The sequence below is a fragment of the Meleagris gallopavo genome, chromosome 9, assembly GCF_905368555.1.
Source record: "Meleagris gallopavo chromosome 9, MGAL_WU_HG_1.1, whole genome shotgun sequence".
NCBI classification, from domain to species: domain Eukaryota; kingdom Metazoa; phylum Chordata; class Aves; order Galliformes; family Phasianidae; genus Meleagris; species Meleagris gallopavo.
This window is the reverse complement of record NC_139412.1, coordinates 16,191,955-16,211,425: the sequence shown is the minus strand read 5'-3', so window position 1 is coordinate 16,211,425 and position 19,471 is coordinate 16,191,955. Positions and strand designations below refer to the sequence as shown.

Genomic DNA, 19,471 nt, shown 5'->3' with positions numbered 1-19,471 from the left:
GAAGATCTGAAAACCAGAGAAGTTTTAAAGCACAGTTGTAGAGTCACATGGGATTACAGAATGGCTTGGGTTGGAAGGGACCTGACGCAGATGAGGGCATATCTCAGCCCCTCAGACGGAGGGAGGGGCCCGATGAAATCGACCTGCCATCGGTGGCGAGGACTGTGTCCTCTAGCAAGATGGGCTGTTGTCTCAGGCAATGGTCTTGGTCTCATCTTGGAGCCAGTGTCGCAGTCTCGGCATGCCTGGGCGATATCAGCTTTAGCAGCTGCCCACATGGTGTTTTGTCCAGCACACATGTAGAGATTGGCGACCAGGAGCGTGGTGGACATGTATGGTCCTGTGTTTAACCGCATTCCATATGTCTAGCCACACATCTCTGGTCAGGCATGAGTAGTCCATTTCTGGGTGCCCCCATCTTCAAACCAGACTGTTTCAGTGGAGAGATGGTATGCCACTGCTTTTCACTGGCTCGGGTTGCCCTCGCTGGACCCATCTGTATACCAGGAATCTTTAGGAATGGGATATTTCCCTTCCTGAATGGGACTCTTGCCCAGTGAAGCGACCAATGTCTCTTCTGGCACATCACCGTGATACTGTGTGCTGTCCTGCTATGTCTTGTGATGACGGCTCAGGGTGCTGCACAGTTCCTTGAGGGCCAGCGACCAGCTCTGAGAAGTCGCCTGATACTGGTGGCCCAACACCGCTACTCTTCCTGTCTTGTGATGCAGCAGCAGCAGCAAACCTTGAACAGACGCCCAAGCGCCCTCCTGAGCAGATTGCGCCGTGGCCGGCGCTCACCGCGACTCCCGCCAGCAGCCGGGAGAGATTCTTGTTGGCCGGGGGCTTCAGGCACAAAGGCCTTTTCCCTTCCTCTGCCGCTGGAGGCAGAGGCTGCTGCTGGCAGATCAGGCAGCTCGCGGGTGCCGCTGGCAGATGTTGGTGTGTCAGCTGCGGGCACGTGCTGTGGTGCGGCTGCCTGGGCCACTGCCTGCTCTGGCAGAGGTGGCAAGGTGGGCATGCTGGCCGTGTCTTCCTGCGGGACCCCATTGCCGGGCAGTGTCTCGTTGTCTTCCAGCTTGTTCACTGTCTGCAAGAGAAGGCAAGAAGAAAGAAGTTAGTTGGGACATTTCCCTGTGTTGCCCTCCGTGGCCCTGCTGCAAATGCTCCTGCAACCTGTCCTTGTGGCGCAGCTGCATGGGCCGCTGCCACCCTGCTTCACAGAGCCGGCTGGGAAGAGGGCAGCTCCTCACGTGGCACCTGCTGAGCCTGGGGGCTCCCTGCAGCAGCCCCCACCGTGCCCCGACAGCTGACCACGCTCGGTGCGGCTCAGTCTGACAGGGGGTCGGCCCACCTGTCTCCTCCAGCACTTCCCGACGGCTGGACTCACCATGGCCTGGGCTGTGTCCGGCAGAGAAATGGCACAGGCTGTTGGGTCGTGCAGACAAGGCCTCTGGCTCTCATCCCTCGCAGCTGTGCTCTGTTCGCTCAGGAGAGATGAAGCTGGAGCATTCTCTTCTTCCACTGTTGGCGTGGATGCTGGCATCCCATGGCCATCATGCGTCTCAGCTCCAGCCTTGGCATCTTCCTGCCTTGACGCAAGAAGAGCTGTGCTCTGTGCCTGGCCATCTGACTCTCCCGAAACCTCTGTGTCGGTGATGCTGGAAGAGCCGGGCGTTTGTTGAGGAGAAGCCTGCGGGTCCCGGCGGAAGGCTGCGGTCCTGGGGTTGACCCAGTGGCTTTGGATTATTGGCTCTTCGTCATCACCTTCTCCCAGCTCATCCTCCTCTGCCGTGTCCCGTGGCTCATGCTGTGGAACACACGGGCGTTTCTGCCCTGCTTTCTGCTTCCTTGTCTTCTTCATCTGCTTAGTTATTTCCCAGTAGTCGTCCAGGCTTTGCCCGGTACAGGCCGCACAACTTTTAGCCATGTCTGTCAGAAGCTTTGTGTTCTGTGCCAGGATCTTTCGACATGACCTTCGAGACTCATGGTGCAGCCACAGCCTAGCGCCCATCACTTGGCACTGGATGCACGGCTTCAGGACTGCTGAGTGCCGATCGGCCCAAGACCCTTCCTGGTGCCCTGCCGCGTAGCCCCTGCCTGCGAAAGCGGGCACAGCTTCTCTGTGGGCAGTGATTGCTGCTGCAAGCTCTTCGGGATCAGGCCCTGATGGAGGAGTGACGCGCACTCCTTCTGTGGCCTCCTGGGCCTCGTCTGCTTCTGCTGCTCCCGCTGCTTGCTGAGCTTGTGTCAGGTCCTGCTGTCTGACTGCATCAGACACAGTTTCTGTCTGGACCTGTGGCAGGGGGGACTGCACAGTGTTCTCCACTGCTGCACCACTGACGGCTGGGCTTGGTGGAGCACTTTTCTGTTTGCCCAATCCTGCTGCTTCGTCCTGTTTGCCAAGGCCGTCCAGAGCAGTTGTGCAAAGCTCCTGATGGCCCGGGGCTTCAGGCACAAAGGCCTTTTCCCTTCCTCTGCCGCTGGAGGCAGAGGCTGCTGCTGGCAGATCAGGCAGCTCGCGGATGCCGCTGGCAGATGTTGGTGTGTCAGCTGCAGGCACGTGCTGTGGTGCGGCTGCCTGGGCCACTGCCTGCTCTGGCAGAGGTGGCAAGGTGGGCACGCTGGCCGTGTCTCCCTGCAAGACGCTTCCGTGGGACAGCATCTCATTGTGTTCCACATCATTTACCTGCAAGAGAAGGCAAGGAGAAAGGCCGAGTTACTTTGGGCACTTCCGTGTGTTGCCTTCCATGGCCCTGCTGCAAATGCTCCTGCAACCTGTTCTTGTGGCGCAGCTGCGTGGGCCGCTGCCATCCTGCTCCACAGAGCTGACTGGCAAGAGGGCAGCTCCTCTCTCTCCTGGCTTAGACTGACATGGAGACGGCCGCGCTGTCTCCTCTAGCATGTCCTGCCTGTTTGTCAGCTGCCTGCTTGTCAGCGGCTGGCAGGGCTGAGACAGCCGCTCCACCTGGTCTCCCTGGGGCTCCCTACCTGTGCCTGGTGGCTGCCACGCGGAGATGGCAGCGGCGGCAGCCTGTCCTCTTGGAGGGTGGATTCTGGGCTCTGGCTGCCCGCTGTCATCGTGTGAGGTGGCCCGTGAATCACCTGTGAGGAAGAGAAGGAGAGGGATTGAGGCACCCATACTGGCCCTGACAGCACCCACTGTGCCACCGGACCTGGGCCCAACGTGTGGCCAGGCAGCTCCTGGCCATGGATGGCAAAGCTGAGCGTGGCCAAGCTGCTCTCTGCCCCTCGTCTCCAAGCTTCCAGGGCCATGTGGGCCTTGGCTTTCCCAGGCATCGTTGGCTCTGTGTGGAGATGCTCCCAGGTGTCAGGAAGCTGTAAGTGCTCAGGCTGTAAGGTGCTCAGGGCCAGCTGGTTGGCTCTCCCCAACACCACATCCCTCCTCCTGCTGCTCTCCACACCATCTTGTCATGCTGCTGGTCTCTCCCTCACTCCCTGAGCCTCACCTCATCTTGCTCCTGTACGCTCGGCAGCCCTTTGTTGGGCTGAGAGTGAGCCTTAGGCTCCTCTTCCTTTGGCATCTCCATGTCCTCGTCCGGAGACCAGAGAAAGGCACCCAGAAGAGCTGCTGCCTCCTGACAGAGCTGCTCTCCTCGGAGTGAGCACCCCAGGGCTCTGGCCCTGCCAGGGATGTCGTTGCTGTAGTTAACCGTCCAGGTCACAATGGCCTTTGGGCGTGGTGTTGCCCACCATCACAAAGCCCTGGCTGTGGCTGTGGGCCCACAGAGGCCCATGTGCTAGCAGCTGCCCTAGGGAGAGCCGCTCACATGCCCACAGGAAGGCACGGGTCAGCAGGGTCCGCTGTGTTCTTCTGCCATGCCTCTCCTTACTCAGTCCGGTGGTCCTCTGTGGGCTCTCCCGTACCTCTGACACTCTCATGTGCTGGGCACCCGAGACTGCACACAGCGCTCTCAGGGCCGCCCGTGCTGGTGAAGTCTTTCCACCTAAAGCATGTCCTGTATCCCCAGGGTGCTGCCCTCGTCCAGCAGTGAGCCTCCAGTGGCACTCCATTCCTGTTTTGGAGCTGCCGGTTCCCACTGTCCTGGGATCTGCCCCCGTTTGGACTAGCATTCACCTTCTCAAGCCATCTCTTGCTAAAGAATCATAGAATGGCCTGGGTTGAAAAGGACCACGATGATCATCTAGTTCCAACCCCCTGCTATGTGCAGCGTCGCCAACCACCAGACCCGGCTGCCCAGAGCCACATTCAGCCTGGCCTTGAATGCCTCCAGGTTTGGGGCATGCACAACCTCCTTGGGGAACCTGTTCCAGTGCCTCACCACCCTCTGTGTGAAAAACTTCCTCCTAACATCTAACCTAAACCTCCCCGTGTCAGTTTAAAACCATTCCTTGTCCTGTCACTATCCAGCCCCGTAAACAGCCATTCTCCCTCCTGTTTGCACACTCCCTTCAAGTACTGGAAGGCCACAATGAGGTCTCCCTGGATCCTTCTCCAAGCTAAACAAGCCCAGTTCCCTCAACCTTTCTTCATAGGAGAGGTGCTTCAGCCCTCTAATCATCATAGTGTCCGCCCTCCCTTTCTGTGTTCACCCTGGAAGGTGGTATCTACAGCCTGTCTCTGGTTCTCAGTGCCCAGTCGACAGAAATACAATACCTGTGAACAGAGCGTATGGAGTTGCAATCAGGTGTTCTACTCAAAAACTTGATCAGGTCTCTTCTTCCAGAGAAAAACATCCCCTGCTCCGCAGTCGCTCCTTACTCACGCCATCGCTGCGTGGCAGTACATGTGCATGTGTGAGCAGCTGCTCTCAAGGATGAAGCACAGCAGGAATAAAATTTGATCTAAAATCTCTGAGCAGCACCTTGAGAGCTCCCTGAGAACTGCTGAGATGGCCATCAAGCCCGAGTGACACCTTGGTTTGTGGGAAACCGAGGCAGCCCCTCTTCCCTGGGAGCAGCCCGGCCAAGCCAAAAGGCTGGGCACCCACAGATTAGCTGCTGTCTTCCCACCGAGGAAATACACAACCATAAATAGTGGAGTTCCTGGCAACCATCGGCGTGTAGTTTAGCTCCCCTACAGACCTGGAAATGCCCTCTGCCATTAGCAGCAGAGCATTTGTGCCAAAAGCAGGCAAAGGACATCTTCTTAAACTGCTGGGTGGAAGCACAGTAAAGTACTACAAATGCAGCCTCACCAAGGCTTTGGTGTGTTTTGTGAGCAGAAGCTGAGCAGAGGGGCCACTTTCAAGCAAGTCACTGCTGTTGCCCGACTGCACAGCCCTCAGGCACTGCCCGCGCCTCCTCTCCCCTCCTGCTCTCTGCCTCCTGCTCCTTTCTTCTGAATCCACTCCTGGTGAACTCCAGCTTGCAACAAGAGAACGCCTCGCAGTTATCATTTTTATCATTTTTGCTTAAAACCAGGGGAATGTAACTCAAAGAAGTTCCCAACGCTGTTTCTCCTGAAAGGCCAGGCTCCCCATCCACACCACACCAAGCTGAAAGCCCACCTTGAAAAACCATTTCCTGCACTGTCATCATCAAAAACTAAATACTGACATCAGGCCAAAGTGGCTTGTAATTAGTGGTGGTACAAATCACCCTCTGGTGCCATTTTGTGTAGTTCTGATTTTAATACAATCAATATCCTGCAGAAAATAGCTGTGGGTCTCCAAAGTGATTATTTGATTATTTGCTCCAGAACACTCACATCTAAACTCTTATCATCAGACAATCCTTGTTCTGACAACTCAAGAGCAGAAACAGGTAAAAAAAATGAAAATATTCAGAGCTGGAAGTTCTCCCAGTGTGTGTCCATGACAAGCTGGGACACCCAAGAACAGTGCAGACCCGTCGGATCACGTTGACATCACAGTCACAGTGAGACACTGCCACACTTCATCACGATGCCTGGGTGGACCCTCAGCCCCACAGGCACCCGTGGAACCACTGCAGGTTTGTGAAGGCTGACTGCGGACACACTTTTATCCCATCCGGACCAGCTAAAATGCCAAACTCTGATGCAGACAAGAAGCTACTCCACAAGCTGGGCTTCACGCTGGGTGAGACCTTAGGAGAGGGTACGTTCTCCATGGTGAGGGCGGCCACCTCCACCAACTACACGGTCCCCCTAGCTATCAAGAGGGTGGACAAGCGAAGGGCCTCCCCAGAATTCGTGCAGAAGTTTCTGCCCCGGGAGCTCTCCATCCTGCATGAGCTCGATCATCCCAACATCGTGCTCATCTTTGAGATCTTTGAGCTGACCAACAGTACGGTCTACATTGTGATGGAGGCGGCAGCCATCAACCTGCAGCAGCGGCTGCAGCAGCTGGGCAAGCTGCCCTGCATCCCCGACGCCCGGGACATCTTTGTGCAGATTGTGGGAGCCGTGCACTACCTCCACGACCGCAACATCGTGCATCGTGACCTCAAGTGTGAGAACATACTGCTCAGCGCTGATGGCCGCCGGGCCAAGATTGCTGACTTTAGCTTCAGCAAGGAAATGAGCAGCTACCCAGAACTGAGCACCACCTTCTGCGGAACAGAAGCCTACGTGGCCCCAGAGATGTGGCTGCATTACGCCCATGATGCCAAGAAGTTGGACGTCTGGAGCCTGGGGGTGGTCCTTTTTGCCATGGTGACTGGCTGCTTGCCCTTCCACGGCTGCCTCTGCAACATGATCCAGCATCAGAAGGATGGGGTCCTGCACCTGAGGGGGGTGTCCGTGCTGCCAGAGCCCTGCCAGGCCCTCATTGTCCAGCTGCTGCAGTTCTTACCATGCTCCCGGCCCAGCGTGGAGCAGGTGGCCAGCAACAGCTGGCTGAAGGGGGATGTCTAAGGGGAATCCTCCCCAGAGAATGTGTCAGGACAGCCACCTTTTGGTGCAATAAATGCCGTTGAAGAAAACCTCTTGAGCAGTTTGAGTAGCAGGGTGTGGGTGGGATTAAACTTCAAGTCCTGGCAAGACTTGGTCAAGAACTTGCTCAAACCCCTTCACAAAGAAGATGAATAAACCTGCCATTGGTTAGGCTTCAGGCTCTGGTAACTGCGTTGAGTGAGGGGTTAGAGCACACCACAGAGCTGCTTGCACTAGAAGTGGCTGGCTAAGCAAATAGAGGGGCCGGGTCCAAGCTCTCCCACTGATCCAGCTTTGGTAGCCACCGCCCTGTATTGAGCTTTAGATCACACAGGAATACTCAAAAACAAACAAACAAACAAACAAAGAAAAACCCTCACAGCAGAATGTTTACAAGCAATCCAACAGCATTACCGACCCAGAAGTTCTGGGGTGGCTTTCAGATCCATGCCTTAACTTCCACCACGTCTTGCAGGCATGGAATAATGACAGCATTTGAAATCTCTGCCAAGAGATACCGGATGAGAAAGAAACATGCTGGCACAGAGGCAATCAGCCTAGCAATCACGGTCACCCCCATGGCTCTATCTTTCCAGGTGCTTCTGTTGTGAAGAACAGAAGTCAGCAGTAGCCAAAATGTAATTGCCAGATGTATGCATTGCTTGCTGTCCCATGTTTTCATGGGTCTATGCTCACCCTTGCAAACTCAAACTCATTGCAAAGTCTGTGTGTCTGCAAGAGTAAAAACAGCTGTCATCTTGGTAGCCCAGAGGTCTCCAGCCCAACGTTCCTTCTCCAGGCAGAGCCAGCTGTGGGAGCAGACCGTGGCACTTGGGACTTGCTTGGGATTTTGCCTGGTGAAAGTTTAGGAACCTCCAGGGGTGGAGCTAGCACAGCTGCTGGGGGCAACCGTGTCATGGGGTGCGAGTGCCCTCTTGTCTGTGTTAAATGTAGTTAGGCAATTTGGATCCCTTATTCAGAGCTGGAAAAGAGCTGTCTGCTTTTTATGTTCTTATGAATTCTTAGGCCCAGTTCTTATGAATTTGTGAGATAAGGAGTTGGCGAGAGAATTCAAACGTCTTTCTGGACTATTAAGTGTTGGTGAATTTATTATCAAGCCTGAACTACAATCTGACCGAAGATCTGAAAACCAGAGAAGTTTTAAAGCACAGTTGTAGAGTCACATGGGATTACAGAATGGCTTGGGTTGGAAGGGACCTGACGCAGATGAGGGCATATCCCAGCCCCTCAGACGGAGGGAGGGGCCCGATGAAATCGACCTGCCATCGGTGGCGAGGACTGTGTCCTCTAGCAAGATGGGCTGTTGTCTCTAGCAATGGTTTTGGTCTCATCTTGGAGCCAGTGTCGCAGTCTCGGCATGCCTGGGCGATATCAGCTTTAGCAGCTGCCCACATGGTGTTTTGTCCAGCACACATGTAGAGATTGGCGACCAGGTGCGTGGTGGACATGTATGGTCCTGTGTTTAACCGCATTCCGTATGTCTAGCCACACATCTCTGGTCAGGCATGAGTAGTCCATTTCTGGGTGGCCCCATCTTCAAACCCAAATGTTTCAGTGGAGAGATGGTATGCCACTGCTTTTCACTGGCTCGGGTTGCCTTCGCTGGACCCATCTGTATACCAGGAATCCTTAGGGATGGGATATTTCCCTTCCTGAATGGGACTCTTGCCCAGTGAAGCGACCACTGTCTCTTCTGGCACATCACCGTGATACTGTGTGCTGTCCTGCTATGTCTTGTGATGATGGCTCAGGGTGCTGCACAGTTCCTTGAGGGCCAGCGACCAGCTCTGAGAAGTCGTCTCATACTGGTGGCCCAACACCGCTACTCTTCCTGTCTTGTGATGCAGCAGCAGCAGCAAACCTTGAACAGACGCCCAAGCGCCCTCCTGAGCAGATTGCGCCGTGGCCGGCGCTCACCGCGACTCCCGCCAGCAGCCGGGAGAGATTCTTGTTGGCCGGGGGCTTCAGGCACAAAGGCCTTTTCCCTTCCTCTGCCGCTGAGCAGGTGTGCTGAGATTGGTCGCTGCGGGCCGCTGCGGTGTGTCAGAGGGGCAGTGCATGTGTGCGGCATGTCTGGTCTCAGGCCTGCAAGGCAGAGTCGTGATTCCTGGTGCCTCTGGCCGTGATTCCTCGTCTTGTCCTCTGTATGTTAGATGGGTTGGGCATTGGCTGGCCCAGAGCTCTGAGTGGCCAGTGCAGCGCACCTGCTCTCAGATGGGGGACAGCGGCGTTCCGGAATGCAGGCTGGTCTGAGCAGCCATCGACTGCTGCCATGGCGATCATCTGCATGGCGCCACTGCCAGCATTCCCTGCTGACTCCCGTGGGGTTCGTGCCACCTGTCGTGCAAGCCCTAGATTGGCGTGTCCAGGTGCCTGTGCTTGATCTCCCACTTCGAGCGCCCTTGCACGCCTGCCACCGATGCTGATTCAGGCGCCCTGTGGGCTGCACGTGCGCGGACTGGGGACGGCCAGGACTCTCTGGCCCTTAGCATCACTGCTCGCTGCAGGCGGATTCTGTGGGTTCGGGGCCAGGGGGGGGGGAAGTGGGGCAGCTGTCTTCGTCTGCAGAACGGCTGCTCAGCGTTTGCACCTGTCGCTGATTGCTGCGTGCTCAGCGAGACGCTCGCCTGCTCTGCGGTCAGACGTGGCGTGCGCGAGCCTGGGGGCTCCGGATCATGCTTCGATGGCCCCTTGACGCAGTCCTGTCTTCGCTGGGGGGCTTGTGCTGTGCTGGCCACGATTCATGGCTCCTGTCATAGTGCTGGCTTGGAGCGGCACTTGTTGCAAGGTGGCCTCGGGCATGCTCCTGCCTGTGTCCCTTGTTGTGGCAGTGTGGCTGCTCTGCACCTGCTCTCCACAGTCGTCCTGCGTTCACGGTGCCGCGTGCAAGGTGGGCCGCACTGCTGCGTTGCCGTTCCTGCTGCTCAGTACTCTAGTTCTGCTGCGCGGGGCTGTCACCCTAGCCCCGAGCTTGCCAGAGGCCTGTCTTTGTCGGGGTTCTGTGACCTACTCTCACTCCTGGCGGTCTAGCTAGTTCCTGGATCGCTGGCCTCCTACTGCTGGCATTTATGAGAGGCCAGATGCCCTCGAAGGAACGCGTGAAATCCGGACATATGACAGTTTAACGACAGTGACCTTTCTCTGACTATGGTTGCAGCTCCTAGCCTTATAGGCTCCTGGCATGCAAATGGGAGCTGCGCGCAACTCCTGTCGTTTGGCCTGGAGACTGTTGCTTCGGCTTGCCATGAGCTGCCAGGCAGCCGCTGTCCATCATCCTCTGGGTTTCAGCTGCGAGGGCTGCGGCTGTGCGTCACAGCTAGGCATGGCCTTCTGCTCGCCTTTGCCATCTGGCTGTGCACGGACCTGCAGTCATGGGGTGAGCTGCTAGCGCCTCCAGTGGCCATGACTCGCGACACTGTGCAGCTGGGACACCCTTGGCAGGCTCGAGTGGGCTCAGGTTTGAGTCATCACCATGTTGAGTTTCTGAGCTCCAGCACCTGCTCTCGCCACCGGCGTGTGGCACCGGCTGGCCGGTCTCTCGAAACGCTCCGTGCAGAACAGCCAGGTTAGTGACACAGCCTGGGCTGCATCGTCTGCATCACGCTCTGAGCTACTATTGCGCCAGTTCTACTCGTGCCAATGACTATGCCGCTACCTCTGTAGCCTGTGCTTCAGGCGCTTTCCTCGTCTCCAGTGCGATCTGGCATGAGGAGCTTCCGCATGTGCCATCAGTGCAGACCTATTGGCCGTGTCAGCCTCCTTACTGCTGCCTGTGACGCCAACGACTGCTGTAGCTTGGCCTGGCGCAGTGATTCCCAGGCTGGTGTGAGCCCCTGATCGCTCTGTGTCAGTATCACCGACCCGCTGTATCGATCGAGTCTGGTGCCGCCTGATTCACAGCGGCTATGGCGCGATCGGCTTGGGGTGGCCTGTTGCCGACGCTCAGTCAGAGCCTCGTGGCTGGTCCACAATTTGGACCTTTGCAGTGCCTCTGGGCATCTGCTGATTGCGTCCTGTATTACCGGTCCAGCTGCTGCCGTGCATTGCACGTTTAAGTTGCTCTTGGTAGAGCTCTGTGTTTTCTCAGGATTGTGGTAATTGGGAAGTTCAAGTCTCTCATGTGTGAGCTTCTCTAACCATCTGGTCAGTTGCTCATTAATGCTTGCTCACTTTGCTGTTCACCATGAGTGAAGCCTGCACCCGTTGTCTGTACCGCATGGAACCTTGTTTGGCAGCTGGTGACCAGACTCACAGCTTCTTGTGGCTCCCATCCTCGACCGTGGAGCAAGCTCGGTCTGACTTGCGCTATCGGTAGCACGTGCTCGATGGCACGTCTGGAGGGTTAGTCAGGTAAGTGACGTGCAGAGATGGCGCACCTTCAGGGGTGCGCTGCTGGCCCCAAGACTCTGTGCAGATCGAACCGGGGGCCTGCGAAAGCTCGGCCAGGCGGCTGCGTCATGCTCTGTTTCTCCTCCGCGTTGTGCTCTTGCCTCTGCCGAAGGAACTCGGGCCGATGCTGAGCTTGGGGATCGGCGTTTGCCTTGCGGGGCGCTGGAGACTGCTACCTTCACGAGTGGCTTGTTTGGCAGCTGAGATGCGCGTCAGGGGCACCTGCCACTGCACTTAAGCCGTCCTCTGGGGGGCTGCCCCTCTGCCCTCTGACTGGTTCATGAGATGGCCTGGTGTCATCTAGCACTGTACTGCTGTTGCAAGAGCTCCTGCTTGCTTGAGCCGCCTCGCAGCGGCTGCACGACAGCGCTATGTCTGGGCTGGCTTGTAGGATCGCACTGTCTTGGGGGACGCTTGCACTCGACTGTGGGGAATTGGGGATATGCTGCACCCATTCTTGTGCTCTGCTGTGTTGCTCTGTGGGAGCTGTCATGGGTCGCAGCTGCCCAATCTGCTGACCCTGTATCGGCCTCCCAGTACCTGCCAGCCCTCAGCTCCTGTTTGGAAGACCCAAAGCTCCTTCGCATTTTGAAGTGCACAATTTGCTTTCGCGCGGCTCACTTTCAGGCCACTCAAGGCTCGGTCCTTCTGAGCCTTCTCATGTGGGGCTGCTTGCTCGTCAGGCTCTGTGTCACGCTCCTGTCTGATGGTCTCGGGAGTGCTCACTCCGTGCAATGTCTGCTTCGCTGTGCGATCAGTCACTTGTGAAAAGGGACTTGCGAGCGTTGCGATAGGTGTCCCTTCCAAACGGGAAACTTGCTGCTCGTAGCACTCCCTGCAACTCTCGTCTACCATCGGACGGCATTGTGCAGCTCTGAGGCACGCTCCTGTCACGATGGAGCATCAGGGCTACACTGCCTCTCGAACTGGGCCAGCCACCTGGTCGTTAGCGCTGGAGCTGAGCTGAGGTCCTGCGAGTGATCCTGTTGTACGAGCACTTTCCTGGGCAGCGCACAAAGTGGCAATAGTGCTGTTCACGACTGTGGAGTCTGCCTCGCGTGTAGGTTGCCTTGCGACATGCGCAGAAGCTCATCAAGTGCCAAGCGAAGTTGGTGTGAGCGAAGTGTCGATACAGTAGTGGCTTGCTGTGCCTGCTTGAGGCGTATTCATTGCTACCGGGCAATGCTGAGGCCACCCCAAAGCATGAACTCGCTGCCATGCTAGCATGACATCATGGCCTGGAGGTCAATCCATGCTTCTCAGGATTTGAGCCGCTATTCTTCAGACAGTTAACCAGGCGTAAAAATGACTATCACAGTTCGTGTTCTCAATGGCCCAACAGTACGCACTCTGCCAAGAATTCCTGCCTGTGCCTCAGCCCACGGCCCGTGGACCCCTCAGTTGTGAAGGCTGCGGAACATTATCCTCCGGACCAGCTATGCCAATCTGATGCAGACAGAGCACTCCACAAGTGGCTCTCCAGGCCTGTAGTCAGTGCTTGGGCGCGCAGCCTCTCCCACAGGCAGAGGAAAGCGCACGCCCCAGCTCCACTGGCTGTCTCCGTCCCGTCCCTACACGCCCATGCAATAATGCTTGCTCGTCCTGCCGCTCACGACTCCAAGCCTGGCTCTGCTGCTGGCGCGAGCTGCCTAGCGCAGCCCGTGCCCCGGGCCCTACCTCTACCTGCGACAGGGCGTGCCCGTCCGCGCCCCTCAGCGCAGGCACTGTCGTGCGAAGCCAGTGCCAGGAAGCCCCCGCAAGCTCTGGTTAGCGTGCGGTGTTCCCTCGGGTGACAGGCGGTGCCTCCTGTCTCTCCGGAGCTGGACGTATGTTCCCTGACTCTGCTGCTGGCACTGCCGGCCAGTGCCAAGTTCCGGGCTAAGCCTCGCTGGTGGCCGTCAGCTCACCTTCCTCGCTGCCCCGCCGCCGCTTGCTGCAGCGGGCGGGCTCTCCGCAGTGCATCCGGTCAGCATGTAAGCCCCTTCTGTTCGGCTTCTGCGCTCTCTCCCTGCAGCCGCTCGCGCCCATGGTCGTGACAGTGGCCTCCTCTCTGGCAGTCCCCCTGTCATCTGCCATCCTTCGGCGCGGACCCCACTCGCGAGACTGGCCTTGCCGCTAGTCGGCACCGAAGCTGCGGCCGCAGCGCGCGTAGGCTAGCCTGGGGCACCGCTAGGCTGTGTGCCTCCTGAGAGTCCAGCCAAGCCCTTGGCATGCCGCGTTCGTGCCTGGCGCCGGCTAGCACCTGGCTGCCGCCCACGGCTCCGCCGCATCCTGCCCACACCCTGCCTGTCCTGCTTGCACTCGTGCCTGCACCCCAGCCTGCCTGATGCTCTGGCTGCCCTCATGCGTGAGCCGCCGGCAGTCGTTCCTCAAAAGCCAAGCCTATGGCCCACAAAAGAAGCATCTGCTTACGGTGCAACGCGCTGGCGAGCCCTGTTCGGTCCGTACTGTTGAGGCAGGCCACGCATGCAAATACTTGCTGCGAGGAGATGCCACAGGCATGCTGCAAAGCCTTCCGAGCCCCGAACAGCCCTGGTGCCACGCAACACCGCTGAATACGCAGTGAGTGTACCTCCATCCTTGGCATATCTGAATTGTCCTGCAGCGAAGCCGGTCAACCCCCGCAGCGGCCAGTCCGGCCCCTCTACGGCCGAGACCCTCGGGCGACGCCGCAGCCGCCCTATTACGCGTCGCCGTCGCGTGCAGCGCCGGCATCGTGGCTTCACCCAAACTCTGGCAACGGACGCCCCAGGCGCCTCTGCGCTCTACCGGATCAGCGGGGCCCGAGTTACTAACTTCACCGAAGCGGTCACTCCTCTAGTAACCAACGAACGCTGGCAAAGTGCGCCCCCCCTTGCTCAGCCTCCTACCACACCCTCCTGCCCGTGTTGCAGTCCGGCCTGCCCTGCTCACAGGGCAGACCTTCGTGTCCAGTCTCTCCCATTGCCGATGACACCAAGCTGACCCGCACGACCGTTTACCACGCTCCCAGCTCCTCCGATGCGTTCACTCTCCCCTCACATAGGCTTCCCCACCTATCTGCAGTAGAGCTCTACGCCGTTTTGCATCCTCCTGATACATAGGCCCATAGAGCTGGACCCATGCGATCTTAGCCGGACCCCACTCGACGTCTCCAATCGACGGCCTTTTGCCTCAGCCGGACAAACCACGCTAAAATCAGCTGTCGTGGCCCACGTCAGCCATCGCCCGCGGGCTGCCTACCACCGATGCTCTGCACCTCATGAAGGTCGACCCCCCGCCCAGACCGCTCCCACCCTAGCCCTTAGACTGGAGGCTACCTCCTGGCCAAAACGCAAGTTCATCCGTCCAAAAAAAGGCCTCCGCAAAGCTGCGCCAGACCCTCGAGTACTCCGGACGTATCACCTAAGCTGTCCAAGCCCTGTGGGTCTGTCCTAGCCCCATGGAACTGCATACACAGGCTTGCGTAAACACCCTCTCGACGCTAGCCAACCACCCACTCCTCAAAGCATCAGGTGCCAATCATCAGGACTCGTTCAGACCCCAGTATTAGTCACCCAGCGCTCCCAGACCCGGCTGCATAACCCATGCGCCAGCCATCGAACCGCCGAACCCATTGTCACCTTCCCTTGTACCATCACTCACAGAGACTCCTTGCTACTCCAGGAAACAAACATTCCTTCTCTAGCGCGCATAATCCCATCGCAAAACCCTCCACATCTGGTTACTAACTAGGAAGTCCTTTAATCCGGCACTACCAACAAGTCAACGGATCTGCGTGGACTTGAGAGTGCCAACAAGACTTACGGTCTGTCCGAGCGCAGAAACGATCCCTACACGCCCTCGGCAGACATGCCTTTATAGTTGCTTCTGACACGAATCACACCAGCGACCACCCTTAGTCCTGATCGCCACAGCCCTGCATCAGAATACCCAGCTCCGTCAGAAAACGGCTCACACACCGAGAGAACCCAGTAAGTACAATCCGGCACCCAAGTTGTATCTAGCTCAGAGCGATGGTCCCAGTAGAATCCTGGTAAAGCCAGGCCCCCTCAGTGGGCAACTCCAAACAAAATGGCTCCTGACCTGGCTGTTAGCCTACCAGAAGATCCTACCAGTTCATCAAGACAAGAACTGATGTGAGCTGGCGCAGCATCACGAGATCTCCGGCAGCTGTGAGCCGAGCGCACCCGCAATCTCACTGACCACTTGATCAACTGCACAAACCGATGCCTGGACAGCCCCGACTCTGCCCTTAACACCCAGTCATCTTAAACCTTTAGCCTCACCACGTGGAAAGACCAACCATTTGTAAATTAGCAGTCCTAAATCAATGCATCTACAGGGTTCTCTATCTCAGCACATCACTCACATCCGAAGCAGGCTTCAGCCACTCTCGGCAGCCAGCTACAGCCAAGTCCAGGCCTGCTGACCGGACTCCACATCGCGTGTTGCGGCTACAACAGCCTAATGCGAACAAGAAAAACCCACCACAGTTGGCCGCGCCACCATGATTCATCTAGAAACGTTCACTAAGCCTTTGCTCTCAAGACTTAGTCGAACAGGAGCAAACAACAGAGGAACTCTCCACCTGGCTATTAGACAACTCGAACACTGCGCCGCATGTGTCCAAATAACACGGACTCAGACCTGTGACGTACGGGACTCAAGCCATGCCCGTCACCATATGCCAGGACGTGACTTACACCTGAGTCACAGCACGACCTAGACAAGCAAGCCGCAACTGGTGCCAGCTACACCGAGCGACCCAAGGCTCTAGGCGCTCTCCTGCAACAATCCCGCTCGTGTTGCATGACAATGAACGCCCCAAGTGAACAGCAGCCGGGCCGTGGCAGCGCAGGGCCCCTGTCCATCCCATTTCCCGCGCACCTTTGAGCAAAGTGAGAGCCGAAGTATGGCAACTGCCGAGTATCAAGTCAGACGTATGCTGCAAGCTGGCCTGCCCTAAGATGCAAGAATGTCAGCAGACTACTGCGGAGACTCCAGGGGCAGTCCTACGACACTGCCAAGCCTGGTCACAAGACTGGGCATGGCCCCCAATCCGTGGAGGTGCGCAGCCGTACGGGCCGCATCTGCGTGAGACCCATCGGAGAAGAGGATCGCAGCAACAGGCGCTCATAATAGGCCGACAGCCTAGCCTTACAGCTCGCTAGGCAGTCGGCATTGGCCAGCAGCTCTAGGTTAGTGCAGTCCCTTAAAACATTGCTGAGCCGAGCTGAATGCCGAAGTTAAGCAACGCATGAAGCATCTGTCAGGTGGATTCAGAAGACTGGGCAGCCATCCACAGCTAACCATTGCCATGACACAACTCGAGTTCTGGCGTACCAAGCCCAGAACTCAGACCTCTGCTGGCAACACTCTGCTCAGACAAGCCCGTCTGCACCCATGCCTCAGTGCAGCCGGTGCCCGACTGGATATGCATCGGACTGGAGGACACTGCAAGAAGGCCTGCAGAGGCCCCACAACAAGCCACCTGGTTCGCGTGTGCACCAGTAAACTACCCAAAGGTCAGGAGAATCTGCTACTGCCCTCACTCTGCCTTGCATTTGGAGTAGTAAGGGCAATCCCATCATCAGAGGCAAGGCTCTGTGAAGACCTCTACTAGAACCTGCAGTAAGTGCGAGGATGTGACTGACCTGACGTGCGCTGCTCTGGAGGTGAAGTAAGAAAAAAGTATGGCACGCAGCCCCCAAACCGGCTCTGGACCATACGTTCAGGCAGTCTTACCCAGAAACCAGCTAGGACAGAACTCTGGCCTTCTGCTTCGATCCGCATGCCTGCAGGCAACTGTGCGGAGTGCAACGTGTGCCAGCCTCTGGCTGGGGCCGGCACTTGAGAAGCCAGGACCCTGTCTGGCAGACACTGCGGTACCGCTGCATCTTGGGTATAATCAATGGTTACTGGCGAAAGGAGCGCCTTCGCATTGTTGTCAATGATTCTCACTGCGGAATCAAACCAACGATTGACACATTACCTGTACTCTACAGGCACTAGCAACCGCAAGTGCAGGGCTGACGCCAGGTCGAGTCGCACAGACACTGAGCTGTACCGCGTGCTCTGTGGCGCCGAGAGCGTGCAGACACGATTAAACTTCAAGTCCTGGCAAGACTTGGTCAAGAACTTGCTCAAACCCCTTCACAAAGAAGATGAATAAACCTGCCATTGGTTAGGCTTCAGGCTCTGGTAACTGCGTTGAGTGAGGGGTTAGAGCACACCACAGAGCTGCTTGCACTAGAAGTGGCTGGCTAAGCAAATAGAGGGGCCGGGTCCAAGCTCTCCCACTGATCCAGCTTTGGTAGCCACCGCCCTGTATTGAGCTTTAGATCACACAGGAATACTCAAAAACAAACAAACAAACAAACAAAGAAAAACCCTCACAGCAGAATGTTTACAAGCAATCCAACAGCATTACCGACCCAGAAGTTCTGGGGTGGCTTTCAGATCCATGCCTTAACTTCCACCACGTCTTGCAGGCATGGAATAATGACAGCATTTGAAATCTCCGCCAAGAGATACCGGATGAGAAAGAAACATGCTGGCACAGAGGCAATCAGCCTAGCAATCACGGTCACCCCCATGGCTCTATCTTTCCAGGTGCTTCTGTTGTGAAGAACAGAAGTCAGCAGTAGCCAAAATGTAATTGCCAGATGTATGCATTGCTTGCTGTCCCATGTTTTCATGGGTCTATGCTCACCCTTGCAAACTCAAACTCATTGCAAAGTCTGTGTGTCTGCAAGAGTAAAAACAGCTGTCATCTTGGTAGCCCAGAGGTCTCCAGCCCAACGTTCCTTCTCCAGGCAGAGCCAGCTGTGGGAGCAGACCGTGGCACTTGGGACTTGCTTGGGATTTTGCCTGGTGAAAGTTTAGGAACCTCCAGGGGTGGAGCTAGCACAGCTGCTGGGGGCAACCGTGTCATGGGGTGCGAGTGCCCTCTTGTCTGTGTTAAATGTAGTTATTCAGAGCTGGAAAAGAACCTTCTGCTTTTGTAGTGTGTTCATTCTTATGAATTCACACGATAACATGAGATGGATCTGGAGGCATTTGGAGAGGGAATTCAAATATCTTTTCAGGCCATCAAATATTACTGTATTTATTATCAAGCCACAGCTACAATCTAATCCGAGGTCTGAAGACCAAGGAAATTTTAGAGCATAATCATAAAATCATAGAGGATCATAGAATGACTTGGGTTGGAAGGGACCTTAAAGTCTGTGTACATGTAGGCCCCTGCAGTGGGCTGGATGCCATCCACTGTATCAGGCTGCCCAGGGCACCAGGCAGCTTGGTGGTGAACACCTCCAAGAACAGGGCAACCACTGATTCTCTAGGCAGCCTGTGCCGGCGCTTCACCACCCTCTGACTAATATGAAATGAAGTACTCTTGGCTTGAGGTGTGCCTCTTAGTCTGCTCTCTATCACGCAGGGAGAAAAATATTTACAACTCATAACAACTGGCGTGGGATTAATGTTTGCTTGATGTTGTGATAAAGAAAATATGGTTCATGGAAGATTTGCTTCTGGCTCCTGTTCTTTGGTGTGAACCTCATTTCCTTTTTGTTTGTTTGTTTGTTTGTTTTTTAAATTATGCTTTTTCTAATCTAATGGCTAAAGACATGAAAGCGTTTGTCCCTTTCTTCTCTTCCAGCATAGGTAAAGACACATACAGAAGGATGGAGGCCCGTTGCTTGGTGCATTGAATGTTTTGCCTTTGAGCAATGCAGGGTCACTCAGGTACATCTTGTCTGCCTGCACTGACTCAGCCAAGGACGATACAAGCAAGCATGTCATTATCTGCAGGGTGGGCATTATTTGCAGGTTGGCATTATCTGCATGTTGGCATTATCTGCAGGCTGGGCATTAGGTGTAGGCTGGGCAGCCCAGTGCTGCTGCAGACAGAAACATATAGCCCTGAAAGCTCAAGAGCTGATGCAGAAATACACGATCTGTTTGATTACCTGGTAGCATTTTGCCACAGTTCACAAATATATTTATTTCTGGAGTTTTGTGATGTGTGGGCTTTTAAACAGCTAGTCCTAAAGCTTATCAGAAGCATCAGCTATGGCCTAAAATCTTGAAAGAAAATTTTGCTTAGCTGAAAAGGGAGATTTAATGTCAATATGTGGTGTGATTTTCTCCTCTCCTTTTGTTTGTGTGAAATACAGTGTGTTTCAGGCAAGGTGCTGCTAAATTTAAATCCCAGAGCACTGGGAGGAAAGCTCTGCT

General features: G+C 56.0%; 2 protein-coding genes across 2 annotated transcripts; one reads left to right on the top strand and one right to left on the bottom strand.

Annotated features, from left to right (window-relative positions):
- Positions 1 to 706: 706 nt before the first annotated feature.
- On the bottom strand, positions 707 to 3,576 carry LOC146543791 (uncharacterized). Its single transcript, XM_085230599.1, has 4 exons — positions 3,471 to 3,576; positions 2,992 to 3,105; positions 1,387 to 2,689; positions 707 to 1,086 (listed from the first exon to the last, which is right to left on the bottom strand). Exons 1-4 carry the CDS (start codon positions 3,549 to 3,551, stop codon positions 707 to 709), a joined length of 1,878 nt encoding a protein of 625 aa, XP_085086725.1. The 5' UTR covers positions 3,552 to 3,576.
- A 2,232-nt stretch (positions 3,577 to 5,808) lies between these two features.
- Positions 5,809 to 7,395, top strand: LOC146543790 (testis-specific serine/threonine-protein kinase 6-like). Its single transcript, XM_085230583.1, has one exon. It carries the CDS (start codon positions 5,990 to 5,992, stop codon positions 6,818 to 6,820), a length of 831 nt encoding a protein of 276 aa, XP_085086709.1. The 5' UTR covers positions 5,809 to 5,989; the 3' UTR covers positions 6,821 to 7,395.
- The last annotated feature ends 12,076 nt before the right edge of the window (positions 7,396 to 19,471 follow it).